The sequence below is a fragment of the Protomyctophum parallelum genome, assembly GCF_964188405.1.
Source record: "Protomyctophum parallelum genome assembly, chromosome: 20".
Classification (NCBI taxonomy): domain Eukaryota; kingdom Metazoa; phylum Chordata; class Actinopteri; order Myctophiformes; family Myctophidae; genus Protomyctophum; species Protomyctophum parallelum.
In genome coordinates this window covers 1712085-1734807 of record NC_139718.1, presented here as the reverse complement: position 1 = coordinate 1734807, position 22723 = coordinate 1712085, and the positions used below count along the sequence as shown (strand labels likewise).

General features: G+C 44.4%; 1 protein-coding gene across 1 annotated transcript in view; it reads right to left on the bottom strand.

The window, feature by feature from the left end:
* The window catches only part of LOC310878253 (alcohol dehydrogenase class-3 chain L), a 31073-nt gene extending 9773 nt beyond the window's left edge, over positions 1–21300 (bottom strand). Inside the window, exons 1-5 of the mRNA XM_083792476.1 lie at positions 21198–21300; positions 18373–18474; positions 7278–7419; positions 6001–6088; positions 822–1041 (exon numbers count right to left, since the gene is read on the bottom strand). Coding sequence (XP_083648602.1) covers positions 822–1041; positions 6001–6088; positions 7278–7419; positions 18373–18474; positions 21198–21215 — 570 coding nt within the window. The 5' untranslated portion in view covers positions 21216–21300. The remainder of the gene's footprint in view (positions 1–821; positions 1042–6000; positions 6089–7277; positions 7420–18372; positions 18475–21197) is intronic.
* Between the last annotated feature and the right edge of the window lie 1423 nt (positions 21301–22723).

Genomic DNA, 22723 nt, shown 5'->3' with positions numbered 1-22723 from the left:
TCCTGAGCCACAGTCGCCCCATGTAAGACAAACCAACTGTCTGAGTTCAATATATGCTTTTTGGTAAATGGTAAATGGTGCATTTATATAGCGCCTTTATCCAAGGCATAGATGGTGCATTACATTCACCCATTAATGCCCCGTAGCCTGTGGAGATGCCACAGCTATAGGGGGTGCATTAGGGGGTGCATTAGGGGGGCATTAGGGGTGCATTAGGGGGTGCATTAGGGTGGTCAGTGGTGGACTGACCTTGGCGGTGTTGAGCGCTGCCCCGTAGCCCGTGGAGATGCCACAGCTATAAGGGGTGCATTAGGCGGTGCATTAGGGGGTGCATTAGGGGGGCATTAGGGGGTGCATTAGGGGGTGCATTAGGGGGGCATTAGGGGGTGCATTAGGGGCTGCATTAGGGGGTGCATTAGGGGCTGCATTAGGGGGTGCATTAGGGGGGCATTAGGGGGTGCATTAGGGGCTGCATTAGGGGGTGCATTAGGGGCTGCATTAGGGGGTGCATTAGGGGGTGCATTAGGGGGGCATTAGGGGGTGCATTAGGGGCTGCATTAGGGGGTGCATTAGGGGCTGCATTAGGGGGTGCATTAGGGGGTGCATTAGGCGGTGCATTAGGGGGTGCATTAGGGGGTGCATTAGGGGGTGCATTAGGGGGTGCATTAGGGGGTGCATTAGGCGGTGCATTAGGGGGTGCATTAGGGGGTGCATTAGGGGGTGCATTAGGCGGTGCATTAGGGGGTGCATTAGGGGGGCATTAGGGGGTGCATTTAGGGGGGCATTAGGGGGTGCATTAGGGTGGTCAGTGGTGGACTGACCTTGGCGGTGTTGAGCGCCGCCCCGTAGCCCGTGGAGATGCCACAGCCCAGCAGGCAGACCTTGTCCAGCGGCGCCTTGGCGTTGACCTTGGCCAGGGAGATGTCGGCCACCACGGTGTACTCGGAGAAGGTGGAGCAGCCCATGAAGTGGAACAGGCTCTGGCCCTTACAGGAGAACCGGGACGTCCCGTCAGGCATCAGCCCTCTGCCCTGGGTCACCCTGCAATGAACCAATGAACATCACCCCCTGCCCTGGGTCACCCTGCAATGAACCAATGAACATCACCCTCTGCCCTGGGTCACCCTGCAATGAACCAATGAACATCACCCTCTGCCCTGGGTCACCCTGTAATGGACCAATGAACATCACCCTCTGCCAATGGACCAATGAGCATCACCCTCTGCCCTGGGTCACCCTGCAATGAACCAATGAACATCACCCTCTGCCCTGGGTCACCCTGCAATGAACCAATGAACATCACCCTCTGCCCTGGGTCACCCTGCAATGAACCAATGAACATCACCCTCTGCCCTGGGTCACCCTGCAATGGACCAATGAACATCACCCTCTGCCCTGGGTCACCCTGCAATGAACCAATGAGCATCACCCTCTGCCCTGGGTCACCCTGCAATGAACCAATGAACATCACCCTCTGCCCTGGGTCACCCTGCAATGAACCAATGAACATCACCCTCTGCCCTGGGTCACCCTGCAATGAACCAATGAACATCACCCTCTGCCCTGGGTCACCCTGCAATGAACCAATGAGCATCACCCTCTGCCCTGGGTCACCCTGTAATGGACCAATGAGCATCACCCTCTGCCCTGGGTCACCCTGCAATGAACCAATGAACATCACCCTCTGCCCTGGGTCACCCTGCAATGAACCAATGAACATCACCCTCTGCCCTGGGTCACCCTGCAATGAACCAATGAACATCACCCTCTGCCCTGGGTCACCCTGCAATGGACCAATGAACATCACCCTCTGCCCTGGGTCACCCTGCAATGAACCAATGAGCATCACCCTCTGCCCTGGGTCACCCTGCAATGAACCAATGAACATCACCCTCTGCCCTGGGTCACCCTGCAATGAACCAATGAACATCACCCTCTGCCCTGGGTCACCCTGCAATGAACCAATGAACATCACCCTCTGCCCTGGGTCACCCTGCAATGAACCAATGAGCATCACCCTCTGCCCTGGGTCACCCTGTAATGAACCAATGAGCATCACCCTCTGCCCTGGGTCACCCTGCAATGAACCAATGAACATCACCCTCTGCCCTGGGTCACCCTGCAATGAACCAATGAACATCACCCTCTGCCCTGGGTCACCCTGCAATGAACCAATGAACATCACCCTCTGCCCTGGGTCACCCTGTAATGAACCAATGAACATCACCCTCTGCCCTGGGTCACCCTGCAATGAACCAATGAACATCACCCTCTGCCCTGGGTCACCCTGCAATGAACCAATGAACATCACCCTCTGCCCTGGGTCACCCTGCAATGAACCAATGAACATCACCCTCTGCCCTGGGTCACCCTGTAATGAACCAATGAACATCACCCTCTGGGTCACCCTGCAATGAACCAATGAACATCACCCTCTGCCCTGGGTCACCCTGCAATGAACCAATGAACATCACCCTCTGCCCTGGGTCACCCTGTAATGAACCAATGAGCATCACCCTCTGCCCTGGGTCACCCTGCAATGAACCAATGAACATCACCCTCTGGGTCACCCTGCAATGAACCAATGAACATCACCCTCTGCCCTGGGTCACCCTGTTATGAACCAATGAACATCACCCTCTGCCCTGGGTCACCCTGCAATGAACCAATGAACATCACCCTCTGCCCTGGGTCACCCTGCAATGAACCAATGAACATCACCCTCTGCCCTGGGTCACCCTGCAATGAACCAATGAACATCACCCTCTGCCCTGGGTCACCCTGTAATGAACCAATGAACATCACCCTCTGCCCTGGGTCACCCTGCAATGAACCAATGAACATCACCCTCTGCCCTGGGTCACCCTGCAATGAACCAATGAGCATCACCCTCTGCCCTGGGTCACCCTGCAATGAACCAATGAACATCACCCTCTGCCCTGGGTCACCCTGTAATGAACCAATGAGCATCACCCTCTGCCCTGGGTCACCCTGTAATGGACCAATGAGCATCACCCTCTGCCCTGGGTCACCCTGCAATGAACCAATGAGCATCACCCTCTGCCCTGGGTCACCCTGTAATATAAACCAATGAGCATCACCCTCTGCCCTGGGTCACCCTGCAATGAACCAATGAACATCACCCTCTGCCCTGGGTCACCCTGTAATATAAACCAATGAACATCACCCTCTGCCCTGGGTCACCCTGTAATATAAACCAATGAGCATCACCCTCTGCCCTGGGTCACCCTGCAATGAACCAATGAACATCACCCTCTGCCCTGGGTCACCCTGCAATGAACCAATGAACATCACCCTCTGCCCTGGGTCACCCTGCAATGAACCAATGAACATCACCCTCTGGGTCACCCTGCAATGAACCAATGAACATCACCCTCTGGGTCACCCTGCAATGAACCAATGAACATCACCCTCTGGGTCACCCTGCAATGAACCAATGAACATCACCCTCTGGGTCACCCTGCAATGAACCAATGAGCATCACCCTCTGCCCTGGGTCACCCTGCAATGAACCAATGAGCATCACCCTCTGCCCTGGGTCACCCTGTTAATGAACCAATGAACATCACCCTCTGGGTCACCCTGCAATGAACCAATGAGCATCACCCTCTGCCCTGGGTCACCCTGCAATGAACCAATGAACATCACCCTCTGCCCTGGGTCACCCTGTAATGAACCAATGAGCATCACCCTCTGCCCTGGGTCACCCTGTTAATGAACCAATGAACATCACCCTCTGGGTCACCCTGCAATGAACCAATGAACATCACCCTCTGGGTCACCCTGCAATGAACCAATGAGCATCACCCTCTGCCCTGGGTCACCCTGCAATGAACCAATGAACATCACCCTCTGCCCTGGGTCACCCTGCAATGAACCAATGAACATCACCCTCTGCCCTGGGTCACCCTGCAATGAACCAATGAGCATCACCCTCTGCCCTGGGTCACCCTGCAATGAACCAATGAACATCACCCTCTGCCCTGGGTCACCCTGTAATGAACCAATGAACATCACCCTCTGGGTCACCCTGCAATGAACCAATGAACATCACCCTCTGCCCTGGGTCACCCTGCAATGAACCAATGAGCATCACCCTCTGCCCTGGGTCACCCTGCAATGAACCAATGAGCATCACCCTCTGCCCTGGGTCACCCTGCAATGAACCAATGAACATCACCCTCTGCCCTGGGTCACCCTGCAATGAACCAATGAACATCACCCTCTGCCCTGGGTCACCCTGCAATGAACCAATGAACATCACCCTCTGGGTCACCCTGTAATGAACCAATGAGCATCACCCTCTGCCCTGGGTCACCCTGTAATGAACCAATGAACATCACCCTCTGCCCTGGGTCACCCTGCAATGAACCAATGAACATCACCCTCTGGGTCACCCTGCAATGAACCAATGAACATCACCCTCTGGGTCACCCTGCAATGAACCAATGAACATCACCCTCTGCCCTGGGTCACCCTGTAATGAACCAATGAACATCACCCTCTGCCCTGGGTCACCCTGGGGGGGGGGGGGGGGTGCACGCATCCACCTGGGTGACGGCAGACTGCTGGGCGAGTGCTGGCGCTTTGGAATGGGGGGGGGGGGGGGGTCAGATCAACATATGGAATGGATTCTGTAATGGCAAGATGATGATCTTGAGTGTATGTGGTTTGATGAGGTCAGATCAACATATGGAATGTCAGAACAGGTCAGCTCCATATATGGAGATCTAAGGGTGGCAGCGGGGGGGGGGGCAGTGTCTTGAGTGTATACAGGGTTTTATGAGGGCCCAGGTAGGGCCGGGCCTTAATTTTCAGGCCTTTTGAAAACTCTAGTTTTCGCCGGGTGCCGGGGCAGGCCCGTCTAGAGTTTAAATGGACAGGTATCAGTCAACAGGCCCGTCTAGAGTTTAAATGGACAGGTATCAGTCAACAGGCCCGTCTAGAGTTTAAATGGACAGGTATCAGTCAACAGGCCCGTCTAGAGTTTAAATGGACAGGTATCAGTCAACAGGCCCGTCTAGAGTTTAAATGGACAGGTATCAGTCAACAGGCCCGTCTAGAGTTTAAATGGACAGGTATCAGTCAACAGGCCCGTCTAGAGTTTAAATGGACAGGTATCAGTCAACAGGCCCGTCTAGAGTTTAAATGGACAGGTATCAGTCAACAGGCCCGTCTAGAGTTTAAATGGACAGGTATCAGTCAACAGGCCCGTCTAGAGTTTAAATGGACAGGTATCAGTCAACAGGCCCGTCTAGAGTTTAAATGGACAGGTATCAGTCAACAGGCCCGTCTAGAGTTTAAATGGACAGGTATCAGTCAACAGGCCCGTCTAGGGTTTAAATGGACAGGTATCAGTCAACAGGCCCGTCTAGAGTTTAAATGGACAGGTATCAGTCAACAGGCCCGTCTAGAGTTTAAATGGACAGGTATCAGTCAACAGGCCCGTCTAGAGTTTAAATGGACAGGTATCAGCCAACAGGCCCGTCTAGAGTTTAAATGGACAGGTATCAGTCAACAGGCCCGTCTAGAGTTTAAATGGACAGGTATCAGTCAACAGGCCCGTCTAGAGTTTAAATGGACAGGTATCAGTCAACAGGCCCGTCTAGAGTTTAAATGGACAGGTGTCAGTCAACAGGCCCGTCTAGAGTTTAAATGGACAGGTATCAGTCAACAGGCCCGTCTAGAGTTTAAATGGACAGGTGTCAGTCAACAGGCCCGTCTAGAGTTTAAATGGACAGGTATCAGTCAACAGGCCCGTCTAGAGTTTAAATGGACAGGTATCAGCCAACAGGCCCGTCTAGAGTTTAAATGGACAGGTATCAGTCAACAGGGAGACATCGAAGAGGAAGGACGGATGGGGATAAGGATCAACATATGGAATGTCAGAACAAGTCAGCTCCAGTTTTGAAGCTCCATATATGCAGATCTAGGTGGAAAATCACAGCACTCCAACTCAGTTTAAAGCTCCCTTTCTACCTGATCTTCTGACACAGGTTGGTTTTGGGGCTCTTGCAGAACTTGCAGTCTCGGCACTGTGGGATGTAGAGAGGGATGACCGTGTCCCCTGGAGGAATCAGAGGAACAGCAACAAACAGCACCGTTAAACCCAGCATTTCACACTGCATCTGAGGACAACAGCAGATCTACAAGTGTCTGCATCTGAGGACAACAGCAGATCTACAAGTGTCTGCATCTGAGGACAATAGCAGATCTACAAGTGTCTGCATCTGAGGACAATAGCAGATCTACAATGCCAGATCTACATGGCATGATAAAATAAAATAAAATATATTTTTCTAAGTCTCAGTCTAAGGAGTTTTACTTCTTTTTCTATACAGTGAGCGAGTCTTTTCCAGTCAAAGATCTACAATGCCGCCATGGTTCTGGAGTGATTCTTTGACCCTTAGTTACCCAGTTTCTAAGTTACTTTGAGTACTCCATCACTCTAGAGCAGGGGTTTTCAACTGATTGTGAACGAGGGACCACCACCCTGACTTAGAATCAACCTGGGGACCACTATTGTGTTGGGTGGGGATATGGCCTAAGATTAGTGCTTTTGTAAGTTAACACTTGCTATGCATCCCATGTGTACACATCCCACTGTTTCTCAACCGTTTTACTACTGGTAAAATGTCCTAATAATAATAATGACTCAACCAGACAATCCGGTGCATTTCCCCCTTCTTGAGAATCTTAACTCCCTTTTTCTGTTGAATTTCTTGAACTCCAACTTGTCAGTAAATGACGACATGGATGGACTCATCATAGGTCACCAGGTCATTCAGTAAATGACGACATGGATGGACTCATCATAGGTCACCAGGTCATTCAGTAAATGACGACATGGATGGACTCATCATAGGTCACCAGGTCATTCAGTAAATGACGACATGGATGGACTCATCATAGGTCACCAGGTCATTCAGTAAATGACGACATGGATGGACTCATCATAGGTCACCAGGTCATTCAGTAAATGACGACATGGATGGACTCATCATAGGTCACCAGGTCATTCAGTAAATGACTACATGGATGGACTCATCATAGGTCACCAGGTCATTCAGTAAATGACGACATGGATGGACTCATCACAGGTCACCAGGTCATTCACTTCACGGTTTCTCAACTAGTGGAAAGAACATTTAAAACAAATCAACAAATCCTACATTACTAAATGAATGGTCAGGGACCACATGCAATACCTCCACGGACCACCAGTGGTCCACGGACCACCTGGTCTAGAGGTTTACCTGCTTTGAAGCCGGTGACTCCGTCCCCCACACTCTCCACGATGCCGGCTCCCTCGTGTCCCAGAACCACCGGGAACACCCCCTCGGAGTCTGACCCGCTCAGCGTGTAGGAGTCAGTGTGGCAGATCCCTGTGGCCACGATCTGAAACACCAAACATTAATAATAATGAATAGCATTTTTATAGCGCTTTTTCCAAGTGCTCAAATCGCTTTACAACGGTTCATTCATTCATACGTTGGGAGGTGAAGGTTCATTCATTCATACATTGGGAGGTGAAGGTTCATTCATTCATACATTGGGAGGTGAAGGTTCATTCATTCATACATTGGGAGGTGAAGGTTCATTCATTCATACATTGGGAGGTGAAGGTCCATTCATTCATACATTGGGAGGTGAAGGTTCATTCATTCATACATTGGGAGGTGAAGGTTCATTCATTCATACATTGGGAGGTGAAGGTTCATTCATTCATACATTGGGGGGGTGAAGGTTCATTCATTCATACATTGGGAGGTGAAGGTTCATTCATTCATACATTGGGAGGTGAAGGTCCATTCATTCATACATTGGGAGGTGAAGGTTCATTCATTCATACATTGGGAGGTGAAGGTTCATTCATTCATACATTGGGAGGTGAAGGTTCATTCATTCATACGTTGGGAGGTGAAGGTTCATTCATTCATACGTTGGGAGGTGAAGGTTCATTCATTCATACATTGGGAGGTGAAGGTTCATTCATTCATACATTGGGAGGTGAAGGTTCATTCATTCATACGTTGGGAGGTGAAGGTTCATTCATTCATACATTGGGAGGTGAAGGTTCATTCATTCATACATTGGGAGGTGAAGCGGTGAACAGTCGACGCCAGCGTCCTCACTTCCCACATTCACACACTGACGGTGGCGAGCTCACACCGACCGACTCATTGGAGGCAATGTAGGGTTCAGTGTCTTTGCCCAAGGACACTTCAATGTAGGGTTCAGTGTCTTTGCCCAAGGACACTTCAATGTAGGGTTCAGTGTCTTTGCCCAAGGACACTTCAATGTAGGGTTCAGTGTCTTGCCCAAGGACACTTCAATGTAGGGTTCAGTGTCTTTGCCCAAGGACACTTCAATGTAGGGTTCAGTGTCTTGCCCAAGGACACTTCAATGTAGGGTTCAGTGTCTTGCCCAAGGACACTTCAATGTAGGGTTCAGTGTCTTTGCCCAAGGACACTTCAATGTAGGGTTCAGTGTCTTTGCTCAAGGACACTTCCACATGTGGACAGGAGGAGGAGGAGCCGGGATTCGAACCGCCGGCCCATGGATCATTGGACGACCTGCTCTACCTCCTGAGCCACAGCCGCCCTGACTTTATATAGTCAGTTTCACAATATTGTATTGTACGTTTAATCCACTACATTTATTTGAAAACTTTAGTTTGTGTATAGATTTTGATAATTAGTACAAAACATACATTATCCACTCAAATCCTATATGGGCTATATTATACATTTCTCGGCCATTTGAAAATAGCTGATCTATATACCAGCTCACAACACATTGCACTATTATTACACTGCAAAATAAAGAATATAAGTCTGCACACCGTTTTCAAAACTCTGTTTACTGTACGGCGGGGTAAAAACACAACGTTCCGACCTCTGTGGTCTTCGTCAGGTAAACTGTATACCAGGGTTGTTTTTGGCAGCAAATTTCTATTTTAGTCTAGTCGTATAGTCTTTGGACTGAAACTTCATTTAGTTTCATATTTTAGTCACCTGGAATGTCTTAGTGTTAGTCTAGATTTTAGTCGACTAAATCTACAGTTGATTAAGTCGACTAAAATGTATTTTGGCGGGCCTTGATGCCGTCGTAATGAGTGTTTTTAAAATTGCTGAAAATAGCCGATCTACAAGCTCAGATGAGCTTGTAGATCGGCTATTTTCAGCATGCAACCAAAGTGCAAAGTGACTTATACTGGATCTCTCGTTCACTAGTCCCTTCCTAACATTTTAGTTTAGTTTTTATTTGTCGACGAAATTGTCAGTATATTTAGTCTTAGTTTTAGTCGTCGTAGCTTAGTTTTCATTTAGTTTCCATTCGTTTTTGTCAGTGAAAAAAAGGTAGTCGACGAACATTTTTCGTCTTAGTTTTAGTCGACGAAAACAACACTGCTGTATACATTATGAAATACAAATACTAATCACTAAAAAGAGCAAAGGGGCACTTTGAGGCAAAAGGGCAGGGAGTGGCCCCATCCCCCATGCCCCCCCCCCCCCCCCTCCAGGGAGTGGCCCCATCCCCCATGCCCCCCCCCCCCCCCCCTGCCCATGCCTGAGTCATCATCAGCGCTCAAAGGCATCATCATAACAGTGGGAGTGGGTTAGGTTTAGGGTGGGAGTGGATCAGATTATCAATGAATGAAGGTGTGTTCATGGACTCATAAATAACTATACAGCAGTTAAGTGCAGATACTGTAATCCACTATAGCTCTGACCTATGGACTATTAGACTACAGCAATCTATACACTACATAATACACTATGGACTAATAATACGTCCAGCAATCTACTGTATAGAGGGTATGCACATGACATCATCGTACCTGGAAGTTATGCGGGAACGCCCACTGAGTGGAAAAAAAACTACTTTCTGTGCCTCGACAGCCCATTTCATCCACACATTAAAGTCCTTTCTGACTGCATTAAACAATGTTAAACTCACCAACATTAAAGTCCTGTCTGACTGCATTAAACAATGTTAAACTCACCAACATTAAAGTCCTGTCTGATTACATTAAACAATGTTAAACTCACCAACATTAAAGTCCTTTCTGACTGCATTAAACAATGTTAAACTCACCAACATTAAAGTCCTGTCTGATTACATTAAACAATGTTAAACTCACCAACATTAAAGTCCTGTCTGATTACATTAAACAATGTTAAACTCACCAACATTAAAGTCCTGTCTGACTGCATTAAACAATGTTAAACTCACCAACATTAAAGTCCTGTCTGATTACATTAAACAATGTTAAACTCACCAACATTAAAGTCCTGTCTGACTGCATTAAACAATGTTAAACTCACCAACATTAAAGTCCTGTCTGATTGCATTAAACAATGTTAAACTCACCAACATTAAAGTCCTTTCTGACTGCATTAAACAATGTTAAACTCACCAACATTAAAGTCCTGTCTGATTACATTAAACAATGTTAAACTCACCAACATTAAAGTCCTGTCTGACTGCATTAAACAATGTTAAACTCACCAACATTAAAGTCCTGTCTGATTACATTAAACAATGTTAAACTCACCAACATTAAAGTCCTGTCTGACTACATTAAACAATGTTAAACTCACCAACATTAAAGTCCTGTCTGACTGCATTAAACAATGTTAAACTCACCAACATTAAAGTCCTGTCTGATTGCATTAAACTATGTTAAACTCACCAACATTAAAGTCCTGTCTGACTACATTAAACAATGTTAAACTCACCAACATTAAAGTCCTGTCTGACTGCATTAAACAATGTTAAACTCACCAACATTAAAGTCCTGTCTGACTGCATTAAACAATGTTAAACTCACCAACATTAAAGTCCTGTCTGACTACATTAAACAATGTTAAACTCACCAACATTAAAGTCCTGTCTGACTACATTAAACAATGTTAAACTCACCAACATTAAAGTCCTGTCTGATTGCATTAAACAATGTTAAACTCACCAACATTAAAGTCCTGTCTGACTACATTAAACAATGTTAAACTCACCAACATTAAAGTCCTGTCTGACTGCATTAAACAATGTTAAACTCACCAACATTAAAGTCCTGTCTGACTGCATTAAACAATGTTAAACTCACCAACATTAAAGTCCTGTCTGACTGCATTAAACAATGTTAAACTCACCAACATTAAAGTCCTGTCTGACTGCATTAAACAATGTTAAACTCACCAACATTAAAGTCCTGTCTGACTGCATTAAACAATGTTAAACTCACCAACATTAAAGTCCTGTCTGACTGCATTAAACAATGTTAAACTCACCAACATTAAAGTCCTGTCTGATTACATTAAACAATGTTAAACTCACCAACATTAAAGTCCTGTCTGATTACATTAAACAATGTTAAACTCACCAACATTAAAGTCCTGTCTGATTACATTAAACAATGTTAAACTCACCAACATTAAAGTCCTGTCTGATTACATTAAACAATGTTAAACTCACCAACATTAAAGTCCTGTCTGATTACATTAAACAATGTTAAACTCACCAACATTAAAGTCCTGTCTGATTACATTAAACAATGTTAAACTCACCAACATTAAAGTCCTGTCTGACTGCATTAAACAATGTTAAACTCACCAACATTAAAGTCCTGTCTGATTACATTAAACAATGTTAAACTCACCAACATTAAAGTCCTGTCTGATTACATTAAACAATGTTAAACTCACCAACATTAAAGTCCTGTCTGACTGCATTAAACAATGTTAAACTCACCAACATTAAAGTCCTGTCTGATTGCATTAAACAATGTTAAACTCACCAACATTAAAGTCCTGTCTGATTACATTAAACAATGTTAAACTCACCAACATTAAAGTCCTGTCTGACTGCATTAAACAATGTTAAACTCACCAACATTAAAGTCCTGTCTGATTACATTAAACAATGTTAAACTCACCAACATTAAAGTCCTGTCTGACTGCATTAAACTATGTTAAACTCACCAACATTAAAGTCCTGTCTGACTGCATTAAACAATGTTAAACTCACCAACATTAAAGTCCTGTCTGATTACATTAAACAATGTTAAACTCACCAACATTAAAGTCCTGTCTGATTGCATTAAACAATGTTAAACTCACCAACATTAAAGTCCTGTCTGATTACATTAAACAATGTTAAACTCACCAACATTAAAGTCCTGTCTGATTGCATTAAACAATGTTAAACTCACCAACATTAAAGTCCTGTCTGATTACATTAAACAATGTTAAACTCACCAACATTAAAGTCCTGTCTGATTACATTAAACAATGTTAAACTCACCAACATTAAAGTCCTGTCTGATTGCATTAAACAATGTTAAACTCACCAACATTAAAGTCCTGTCTGATTACATTAAACAATGTTAAACTCACCAACATTAAAGTCCTGTCTGATTGCATTAAACAATGTTAAACTCACCAACATTAAAGTCCTGTCTGATTACATTAAACAATGTTAAACTCACCAACATTAAAGTCCTGTCTGATTGCATTAAACAATGTTAAACTCACCAACATTAAAGTCCTGTCTGATTACATTAAACAATGTTAAACTCACCAACATTAAAGTCCTGTCTGACTGCATTAAACAATGTTAAACTCACCAACATTAAAGTCCTGTCTGATTACATTAAACAATGTTAAACTCACCAACATTAAAGTCCTGTCTGACTGCATTAAACTATGTTAAACTCACCAACATTAAAGTCCTGTCTGACTGCATTAAACAATGTTAAACTCACCAACATTAAAGTCCTGTCTGATTACATTAAACAATGTTAAACTCACCAACATTAAAGTCCTGTCTGATTGCATTAAACAATGTTAAACTCACCAACATTAAAGTCCTGTCTGATTACATTAAACAATGTTAAACTCACCAACATTAAAGTCCTGTCTGATTGCATTAAACAATGTTAAACTCACCAACATTAAAGTCCTGTCTGATTACATTAAACAATGTTAAACTCACCAACATTAAAGTCCTGTCTGATTACATTAAACAATGTTAAACTCACCAACATTAAAGTCCTGTCTGATTGCATTAAACAATGTTAAACTCACCAACATTAAAGTCCTGTCTGATTACATTAAACAATGTTAAACTCACCAACATTAAAGTCCTGTCTGATTGCATTAAACAATGTTAAACTCACCAACATTAAAGTCCTGTCTGATTACATTAAACAATGTTAAACTCACCAACATTAAAGTCCTGTCTGATTGCATTAAACAATGTTAAACTCACCAACATTAAAGTCCTGTCTGATTACATTAAACAATGTTAAACTCACCAACATTAAAGTCCTGTCTGATTGCATTAAACAATGTTAAACTCACCAACATTAAAGTCCTGTCTGATTGCATTAAACAATGTTAAACTCACCAACATTAAAGTCCTGTCTGATTGCATTAAACAATGTTAAACTCACCAACATTAAAGTCCTGTCTGATTGCATTAAACAATGTTAAACTCACCAACATTAAAGTCCTGTCTGATTGCATTAAACATGTTAAACTCACCAACATTAAAGTCCTGTCTGATTGCATTAAACAATGTTAAACTCACCAACATTAAAGTCCTGTCTGACTGCATTAAACAATGTTAAACTCACCAACATTAAAGTCCTGTCTGATTGCATTAAACAATGTTAAACTCAACATTAAAGTCCTGTCTGACTGCATTAAACAATGTTAAACTCACCAACATTAAAGTCATGTCTGATTACATTAAACAATGTTAAACTCAACATTAAAGTCCTGTCTGATTGCATTAAACAATGTTAAACTCACCAACATTGCAGCATGTACGAAAAGCTTGAATTATCCTCTTTCTATCTGCAAAGGTTTTGTTTCATAAAAATCCACCATAGAAACGTAATGAGCTACTTTCTGTCAAGAAACGTCCTGCATTTGATCATTTTTCTAAGTGTCAGAGTTTGGAAGTGCTTGTTTTCTATAACACAACATTTTGCTGCCTCCTGCATGATGTGACATTTAGAAACAGGTGGTACGGCAGGACGGTGGAGTGATTTACAACGAGCGCTTCCAAACTCCAACACTCCAACATGCTGCTCAATGTTGTGCCACACCTGTATTTCTGTATTTCTGAACTGGGCCCATGTTGACAGTAGCGGCATTACATAACATAGGCCTAATGTGAATGCAATCACTGCATTCAATTCAGCAAAATATGGCAGTGGGTGTATTATTATTATTATTATTATTATGAATTAATCTTGTCCTATTTGCATCCGTAGCCACTGGCACTGCCTGGTTTGTCCATCTGTATACCTGCATGCATAGATTGATTGCTCATGCCTGCCTGAGGCCTGTCACCATGTGCTTGTTTCTAGAATGAGGCAGATTCGTTTTTCTAAACACCGGAAACTTTCATCTTTGTTTATGATTAAATATAAACGAGAAGCCTTCTCTGAGAGTGTCCTAAATGTTAGCCTCACAATGACAAACGTCTATTGCAAAGCTATTTGTAAAGAAATGAAGTCAGCAGTGCCTAGAGGAGCTAACTGGACAACAGTTATACTGAGGACTTCAGCTTTACTGGGCAACTCCACAACAGCATCTGCCCTTGATTATGGATTACTACCTGATTGAAGACATCAAAGGTCAGAATTGAATTGTAATTTTTGCTGAATGGATTTCCATTGATTGTGCCCATGTTGTCTGCTGCTGCTATGCTAGGCCTATGGGGTGCTACCCATGTTGTCTGCTGCTATGTTATGGGGTGCTATCCATGTTGTCTGCTGCTATGTTATGGGGTGCTATCCATGTTGTCTGCTGCTATGCTATGGGGTGATAACCATGCTGTCTGCTGCTATGCTATGGGGTGATAACCATGCTGTCTGCTGCTATGCTATGGGGTGATAACCATGCTGTCTGCTGCTATGCTATATGGGGTGCTACCTTGTTCATTTGTGATTTGGAAGTGAGTTGAAAGAAACTAGCTGTTGTTACTCTCTGCAGTCTTCAATACTCCACACTAATACTTTAATAGTAGTATAGGCTGTCTGGGGGAGTGTCCATGTTGTTGTTTTATGGTTGTTGAGGAGCTCTCCTGTGTCCAGCTTTGAGGGTTTGTGTAAACAAACATGATTGTGTTAAACCCATTTTGACCTGGGAAGGATTCTATACAATGTCTTCTGAATCTACCTGGCTGTATGTCAGTCGACCTCCAAAATAAATATGTAATAGGTCGCCGACCCCCATCTGAAAAGATGTAGTTCCAGGGACCCCGATGGACGCGTTGTGAGCTTGTAGATCTGCTATTTTCAGCATGCAACAGTTTTCAGTTTTACAAGTGTTGCCAAAGCACAGTCACAGATATGACAAACAACAACATAATAATATGAAATAAAGCAGGTGGTGCAGAAAATAAAACATGGCATACTGTATGTGTGTCCTACTGGTTGTCCCTTTTCTTGTGACAGGAATTGACATATCTTTGCAGCCAAAACTGCACATTCTTTCTGTTCCCCCAGAAGGACTGGTAATCTTTCCCTTTCTGTCATACTTCGGAATTCTGGGAAATTTGTTTCAAATTTTGGGAAGAACTCCTCTCTAATATTTGTGTAGTTCTCTCTCTCTCTCTCTCTCTCTCAGACCCAGGCTTATCCTCTCTGTGATAAGAGAAGCACTGGTATCTGTCAGTGGTGGAAATTAACTAAGTACTTTTACTTAAGTACTGTACTTAAGTACAATTTTTAGGTATTTGTGCTTTACTTGAGTATTTCAAATTTCCAGTACTTTTACTTCTACTCCACTACATCTCAGAGCCAACATTTGTACTTTTACTCCACTACAATTATTTGAAAACTTTAGTTACTTTAGTTACTTTTGGCGGCTATTTTCAATAGACTTTGTACACATTTTGAACTTGTGAAGTGGGACATTCTGCAATATGAGTACTTTTACTTTTAGTACTTTAAGTACATTTTGATGCCGATACTTTTGCACTTTTACTCAAGTACATTTTCAATTCCGTACTTTTACTTGTAAAGGAGTAGTTCTAAATTGCAGTATTGGTACTTTTACTTAAGTAAAACAATTGAGTACTTTTTCCACCACTGGTATCTGTTTGTTTTCAAAGCCATCTCAGGAATGCCCCCCTCCCCCTTACATCCCTCTCTATATGTTGGATCAAAATGCAGCCGTTATCCCTAATAAATATAAACTTATTTCCCTCTTTTTCTTTTTCTTTTTTTTAACCATTTTGAAAAACCTTTTAACCGGTTTTAGGCCGGAAACCCCTGTTGGTGTTTTAAAGCATCATGTTATGCTTTAGCTGTTGAAAAATAGCAGATCTACAAGCTCATAGCACGGCACCGAGTGTCGCACTATGAGCTTGTAGGTCTGCTATTTTTGAAAAACTGTGAAAATGTGCCTCAAATCTTTGAATAGATATTCTTTCAGAGTGAACGTTTTTAACTCAAATCTTTGCTTCTGGGGTGGGGGGGGTCCCTGGATCTACATATTTTCAGATGTGGGTCGGCGGCCGATTACATATATTTTTGGGTGTCCTTGACCTTTGTAGAATCGTTCCCAGCCGATCTACAAGCTCACAACGTGTAAGGGGTGGCGGCGGGGGGGGGGGGGGGGTCCCTATCAGAGCCACTCCAGTGAGCCTCAAGGTTCCATCTGCTAACACAGAGCATTCTGTCAGTGCTGATTGGAATGAGCGCCAGAAGTCCCTGCCTTCCTTAATTGGGTCAATTCAGGGACATGATTTTGCAACACTTTTGTTCAACATTGTGTTTCAATACATTTTCGGCCTATCTCTAGTTCTTTTTTGAGCATTTTCTACATATTGTTTATTTTGTGCCCCATTCATATGTTTAATATTTCTATTATGACGTCGACCCCAGGCAGGGGCCATCATATCTATACACTAGGGTGGCCCTTGTATCTGAGAGATATATATATATATTTATTTATATATACATATATATATATATATATTTTTTTTTTTCTTATAATTTACTAAATTAATTATTCTGATTAACCACTTAGGCCTATATTATAATTTGTACAATGGTGGTATACAAAAAAATACTGAAAGCAGCCGATCAAATGTGTAACCTCACAACCTCGTTGCAAGGCGACACGTTTCTGATATTTCAACCGCGTGCGTGCGTGCGTGCGTGCGTGCGTGGATGGTGGGCTGCCCCTCCTGCAACATGAAGATATGATACGATAACACTTTGCCAAGTTGTGGTGGTCACATGGGCACAAACGGCAAGGGGGCATCACTATTATGAGTGCAGTACAGTACAGTACAGTACAGTACAGTACAGTACAGTACAGTACAGTACAGCACAGCACAGCACAGTACAACACAGTACAGTACAGCACAGTACAGTACAGCACAGCACAGCACAGTACAACACAGTACAGTACAGCACAGCACAGCACAGCACAGCACAGTACAGTACAGTACAGTACAGTACAGTACAGTACAGTACAGTACAGTACAGTACAGTACAGCACAGCACAGCACAGTACAGTACAGTAAAATTACAGTACAGTATAGTAAAATTACAGTACAGTGTGGACACCACCCAAGAAGCAAAGATTTGAGTTAAATGTTATATTTATAATATATATTCAAAGATTTGCTCCACATTTTCAAGATTTCTCAAAAATATCAGATCTACAAGCTCGTAGCACGGCCAGGCCCAGGTGGGGGAAAACATATACATCACCCAAGCCCTGTTATTGTCAAATAATAGTGAAAATAGCAGATCTACAAGCTCACATTGTGTTGTTGAACAGTGTGTATAAGTACATTAGCGTGCCATGGTGTAATATCCATTAACACACGTATACCGCCATTGGCCGAGATCTACATCAATTAAAGCTAATTATTTAATAAGCAGTTCAGAGATAAGTATTGGCAATATTACTTCCACCCCCCCCCCCCCCCCCCCTCCCAGACCCCCAAAATTAGTCTGTATAGGCTATGGCCTCGGATCCCCATACAAGTTTTGTGTTTATTAAGGGCGCGGGAACCCCTTTTGGTGTTTTAAGCGTTGTGCTGCACTTTAGCTATTGAAAAATAGCAGATCTACAAGCTATTTTGTTTAGTGATGCAACCACTCCAAGGAACAGCAATGTCACTTTGGGACTGTGTTACTATGTTTAGAGGACCAGTAGGGGCAAAAGTGGCGTTGTTGTGCCAGAAACAGAGAGAGAGAGAGATATAGTGCTGCACTGTTGCCTGCCAATGAGAGAAAGAGAGAGAGAGAGGTTGCACGGGTGTGTTTTTTTTTTAAATATCTAAACTCGAGTACAATTATGGAATGTTTACCTTGATGCGGACCTCCCCGGCCTTAGGGGGCGCCACCTCCACCTCCTCCAGAGAGAGGGGCTTGGCCGCCTCCCATGCCACGGCCGCCCTGCAGCGAATCACCTAGGAGACAAACAACAACAACCACTCCCCCTCATTAAGACCAGCGAATCACCTAGGAGACAAACAACAACAACCACGCCCCCCTCATTAAGACCAGCGAATCACCTAGGAGACAAACCACAACAACCACGCCCCCCTCATTAAGACCAGCGAATCACCTAGGAGACAAACAACCACAACCACGCCCATCATTAAGACCAGCGAATCACCTAGGAGACAAACGACCACAACCACGCCCCCTTCATTAAGACCAGCAAATCATTCAGTAATTTTCATTGTTTAAAGCACTTAATTATGTCATATATAGTATTGTACATTATGGTGTAAATCTTTCCCCCTAATATAATGTCACGAGGAAAACTTGAACCACTGCCTATAGACTGGGTGCCACGGATATCCACTGGTCTGCCATGATTGATTATGTGCCTGATATTATGACGTGCCATATGGATTATATGCCATGATATTGTTGTCCAACAGACAATATTATAAGCTACTGTGTTGGTGACAGTGCTGGCTGTCAGGTGTGGTCTGGGGTAGAGTGGATGCTATGTTGGTAACAGTGCTGGCTGTCAGGTGTTCTCTAGGGTAGAGTGGATGCTATGTTGGTAACAGTGCTGGCTGTCAGGTGTGGTCAGGGGTAGAGTGGATGCTATGTTGGTAACAGTGCTGGCTGTCAGGTGTGGTCAGGGGTAGAGTGGATGCTATGTTGGTAACAGTGCTGGCTGTCAGGTGTGGTCAGGGGTAGAGTGGATGCTATGTTGGTAACAGTGCTGGCTGTCAGGTGTTCTCTGGGGTAGAGTGGATGCTATGTTGGTAACAGTGCTGGCTGTCAGGTGTTCTCTGGGGTAGAGTGGATGCTATGTTGGTAACAGTGCTGGCTGTCAGGTGTGGTCAGGGGTAGAGTGGATGCTATGTTGGTAACAGTGCTGGCTGTCAGGTGTGGTCAGGGGTAGAGTGGATGCTATGTTGGTGACAGTGCTGGCTGTCAGGTGTGGTCTGGGGTAGAGTGGATGCTATGTTGGTGACAGTGCTGGCTGTCAGGTGTTCTCTAGGGTAGAGTGGATGCTATGTTGGTGACAGTGCTGGCTGTCAGGTGTTCTCTGGGGTAGAGTGGATGCTATGTTGGTAACAGTGCTGGCTGTCAGGTGTGGTCAGGGGTAGAGTGGATGCTATGTTGGTAACAGTGCTGGCTGTCAGGTGTGGTCAGGGGTAGAGTGGATGCTATGTTGGTGACAGTGCTGGCTGTCAGGTGTGGTCTGGGGTAGAGTGGATGCTATGTTGGTGACAGTGCTGGCTGTCAGGTGTGGTCAGGGGTAGAGTGGATGCTATGTTGGTAACAGTGCTGGCTGTCAGGTGTGGTCAGGGGTAGAGTGGATGCTATGTTGGTGACAGTGCTGGCTGTCAGGTGTGGTCTGGGGTAGAGTGGATGCTATGTTGGTGACAGTGCTGGCTGTCAGGTGTGGTCTGGGGTAGAGTGGATGCTATGTTGGTGACAGTGCTGGCTGTCAGGGGTAGAGAGTGGACGCTTGGGAAACAGTTTGATCCCAGGATCCCCCAGAGTCAGGGTCGAAGAGCAAGACTCTTAGTGATTTGGTGATCGCCCTAATAACTGCTCCCGATGTGCAGGTTATTGGTGCCTTGCATGGTTTCCTCCTCTGCCATCAATGTGTGCATGAACGGGTTAATGTAATAATGCACAATCTCTGTAAAGCCCTTTGGATAAAAGGCGTTCTATAAACACACCCTTTACACCATGTTGTCATGAAGAATGAACGGGCCTGGCTGTTCTTACAGAAGCAGACATTACTCGATCATTCACTGATACCTCATGCCGAGGCATCGTTTCAGGACTGCAGGGCAACAATTTGACAAGTCTAAGACCTATATTTCAAGACGAGTGAATAAGTGCAGCTTGTGCGGATATTTTCGCAAAAGAAAATGATATCTTCTATCATCCCATTGCCTTAAAATAGAAGATCCCATGGGTGAAAGGGGCTAATGGATGTGGAGACAGACACATACAAACACGTGTCTATTGACATGTGCATGTTTGTCACACAAGTCACATGTGGACGGAGGGAGTGGTTTGAGATCCCATCGGTTCAGAGGTGGTGAAAATAATGCATATATTATTATAATGTGAATACTGTGAGGTTAAATGTGAAAGCTACAAGTCTGGTGTTGGACAAATGCCAGCCCCACATGACGGCCCTGCCCTTTGCTGTACTTAATCTCTAAATCTGCTGTTTCAAAGACTGTACGTTGGCCGTACAAAACAGGCAGGAAACACAGACACACGCATGTGTGCGTGCGCCGCGCGCAATCAAACACACACACACACAGACACACACACACACACACACACAGACACACAGACGCACAGACGCACAGACGCACAGACGCACACGCACAGAGACAGAGACAGAGACAGAGAGAGAGAGAGAGAGAGACAGAGAGAGAGAGAGAGACAGAGACAGAGACAGAGAGAGAGACAGAGAGAGAGACAGAGAGAGAGACAGAGAGAGAGACAGAGACAGAGACAGAGACAGAGACAGAGACAGAGAGAGAGAGACATTCTTGTCTACTGTAAACAGTGGGCCTCACACAGCCTCAGAGAACAGAACACGCCTACACATGTATATACACATGTATACTCATGTACAGTTATGTAACCTTTTACTGTAACAAAGCATTAGAACTACGAGAGAGAGCGTTCTTACCTTGCCTACAGTGTCCATGGAGCGTCTCTGTGTGTGACTGTGTGTGTGTGAGTGTGTGTGAGTGTGTGTGCAACAGAAGACAAGGGCAGAGGCAAGCACGAGCAGGAAGTGGGCGTTATCATAGTGGTGTGTGTGTGTGTGTGTGTGTGTGTGTGTGTGTGTGTGTGTGTGTGTGTGTGTGTGTGTGTGTGTGTGTGTGTGTGTGTGTGTGTGTGTGTGTGTGTGTGTGTGTGTGTGTGTGTGTGTGTGTGTGTGTGTGTGTGTGTGTGTGTGTGTGTGTGTGTGTGTGTGTGTGTGTGTGTGTGTGCGCGTGCGTGCGGGTGTGTGCAGTTAGTCATTCCACTGCTAACTGTCCTCCAATGAACTTTGCACACAGCACTAAGACAAGGACAACTTTAGTTTTTTTCAACCAAGGTTCATGTTTTAGGTTCTTAGAGAAACTAAAAGGTGAGTGTTCATTTCTTTTCATTTGCTGCTTTCTTTCGTTTTAGGGATTTTAGCTCTTTTTGACAGGGGGGCGGGGGCATTCGAGCATGGGGCTAAATGTGTATTTTCTTACCACATTTTATGGTGATTTATTTATGTATAATTTATTATAGTCCTAATAAACCCCAGGAAATTACATCTGGCCACAGCAGATCACAGGATCTACTGAATGTGAAGGTAGCCTACTGCATGGGGGAAGGCTTATACTGTATGTATAGGCTCAATATGTCAGTTTGTCACATTCAATAGATCCTGTGATCTTTTGTGGCCAGATGTAATTTCTTGGGGTTTATTTGGACTATAGTAAATAATAATAAAATGAATCGCCATAATATTTTGTAAAAAAAAATACATATTTAGCCCCATGCTCGAATGCCCCCGCCCCCCTGTCAAAAACTGCTAAAATCCCCAAAACAAAAGAAAGCAGCAAATGAAAGAAAATTAACACTCACACCAAGGACTATAGTTCTAAAAAAATAAATACTTATTTTATACCAATTATACACCGCATGAAGCATGTATAATTGTCATATTTTTTGGTGAACTATATATGTGCCGCGCTATGAGCTTGTAGATCTGTTATTTTGTAATAGCTCAGAGGTGGACACAAAGAGGTAACACCAAAAGGGGTTCCCGTACCCCAAAATAGATTAATATTTTCTAATATGGCCCCCTTTGAAAAAAGACACCCCTGCATGCCCTAACTGAACTAAAGACACCCTGCATGCCCTAACTGAACTAAAGACACCCTGCATGCCCTAACTGAACTAAACACACCCCTGCATGCCCTAACTGAACTAAAGACACCCCTGCATGCCCTAACTGAACTAAAGACACCCTGCATGCCCTAACTGAACTAAAGACACCCCTGCATGCCCTAACTGAACTAAAGACACCCTGCATGCCCTAACTGAACTAAAGACACCCCTGCATGCCCTAACTGAACTAAAGACACCCCTGCATGCCCTAACTGAACTAAAGACACCCTGCATGCCCTAACTGAACTAAAGACACCCTGCATGCCCTAACTGAACTAAAGA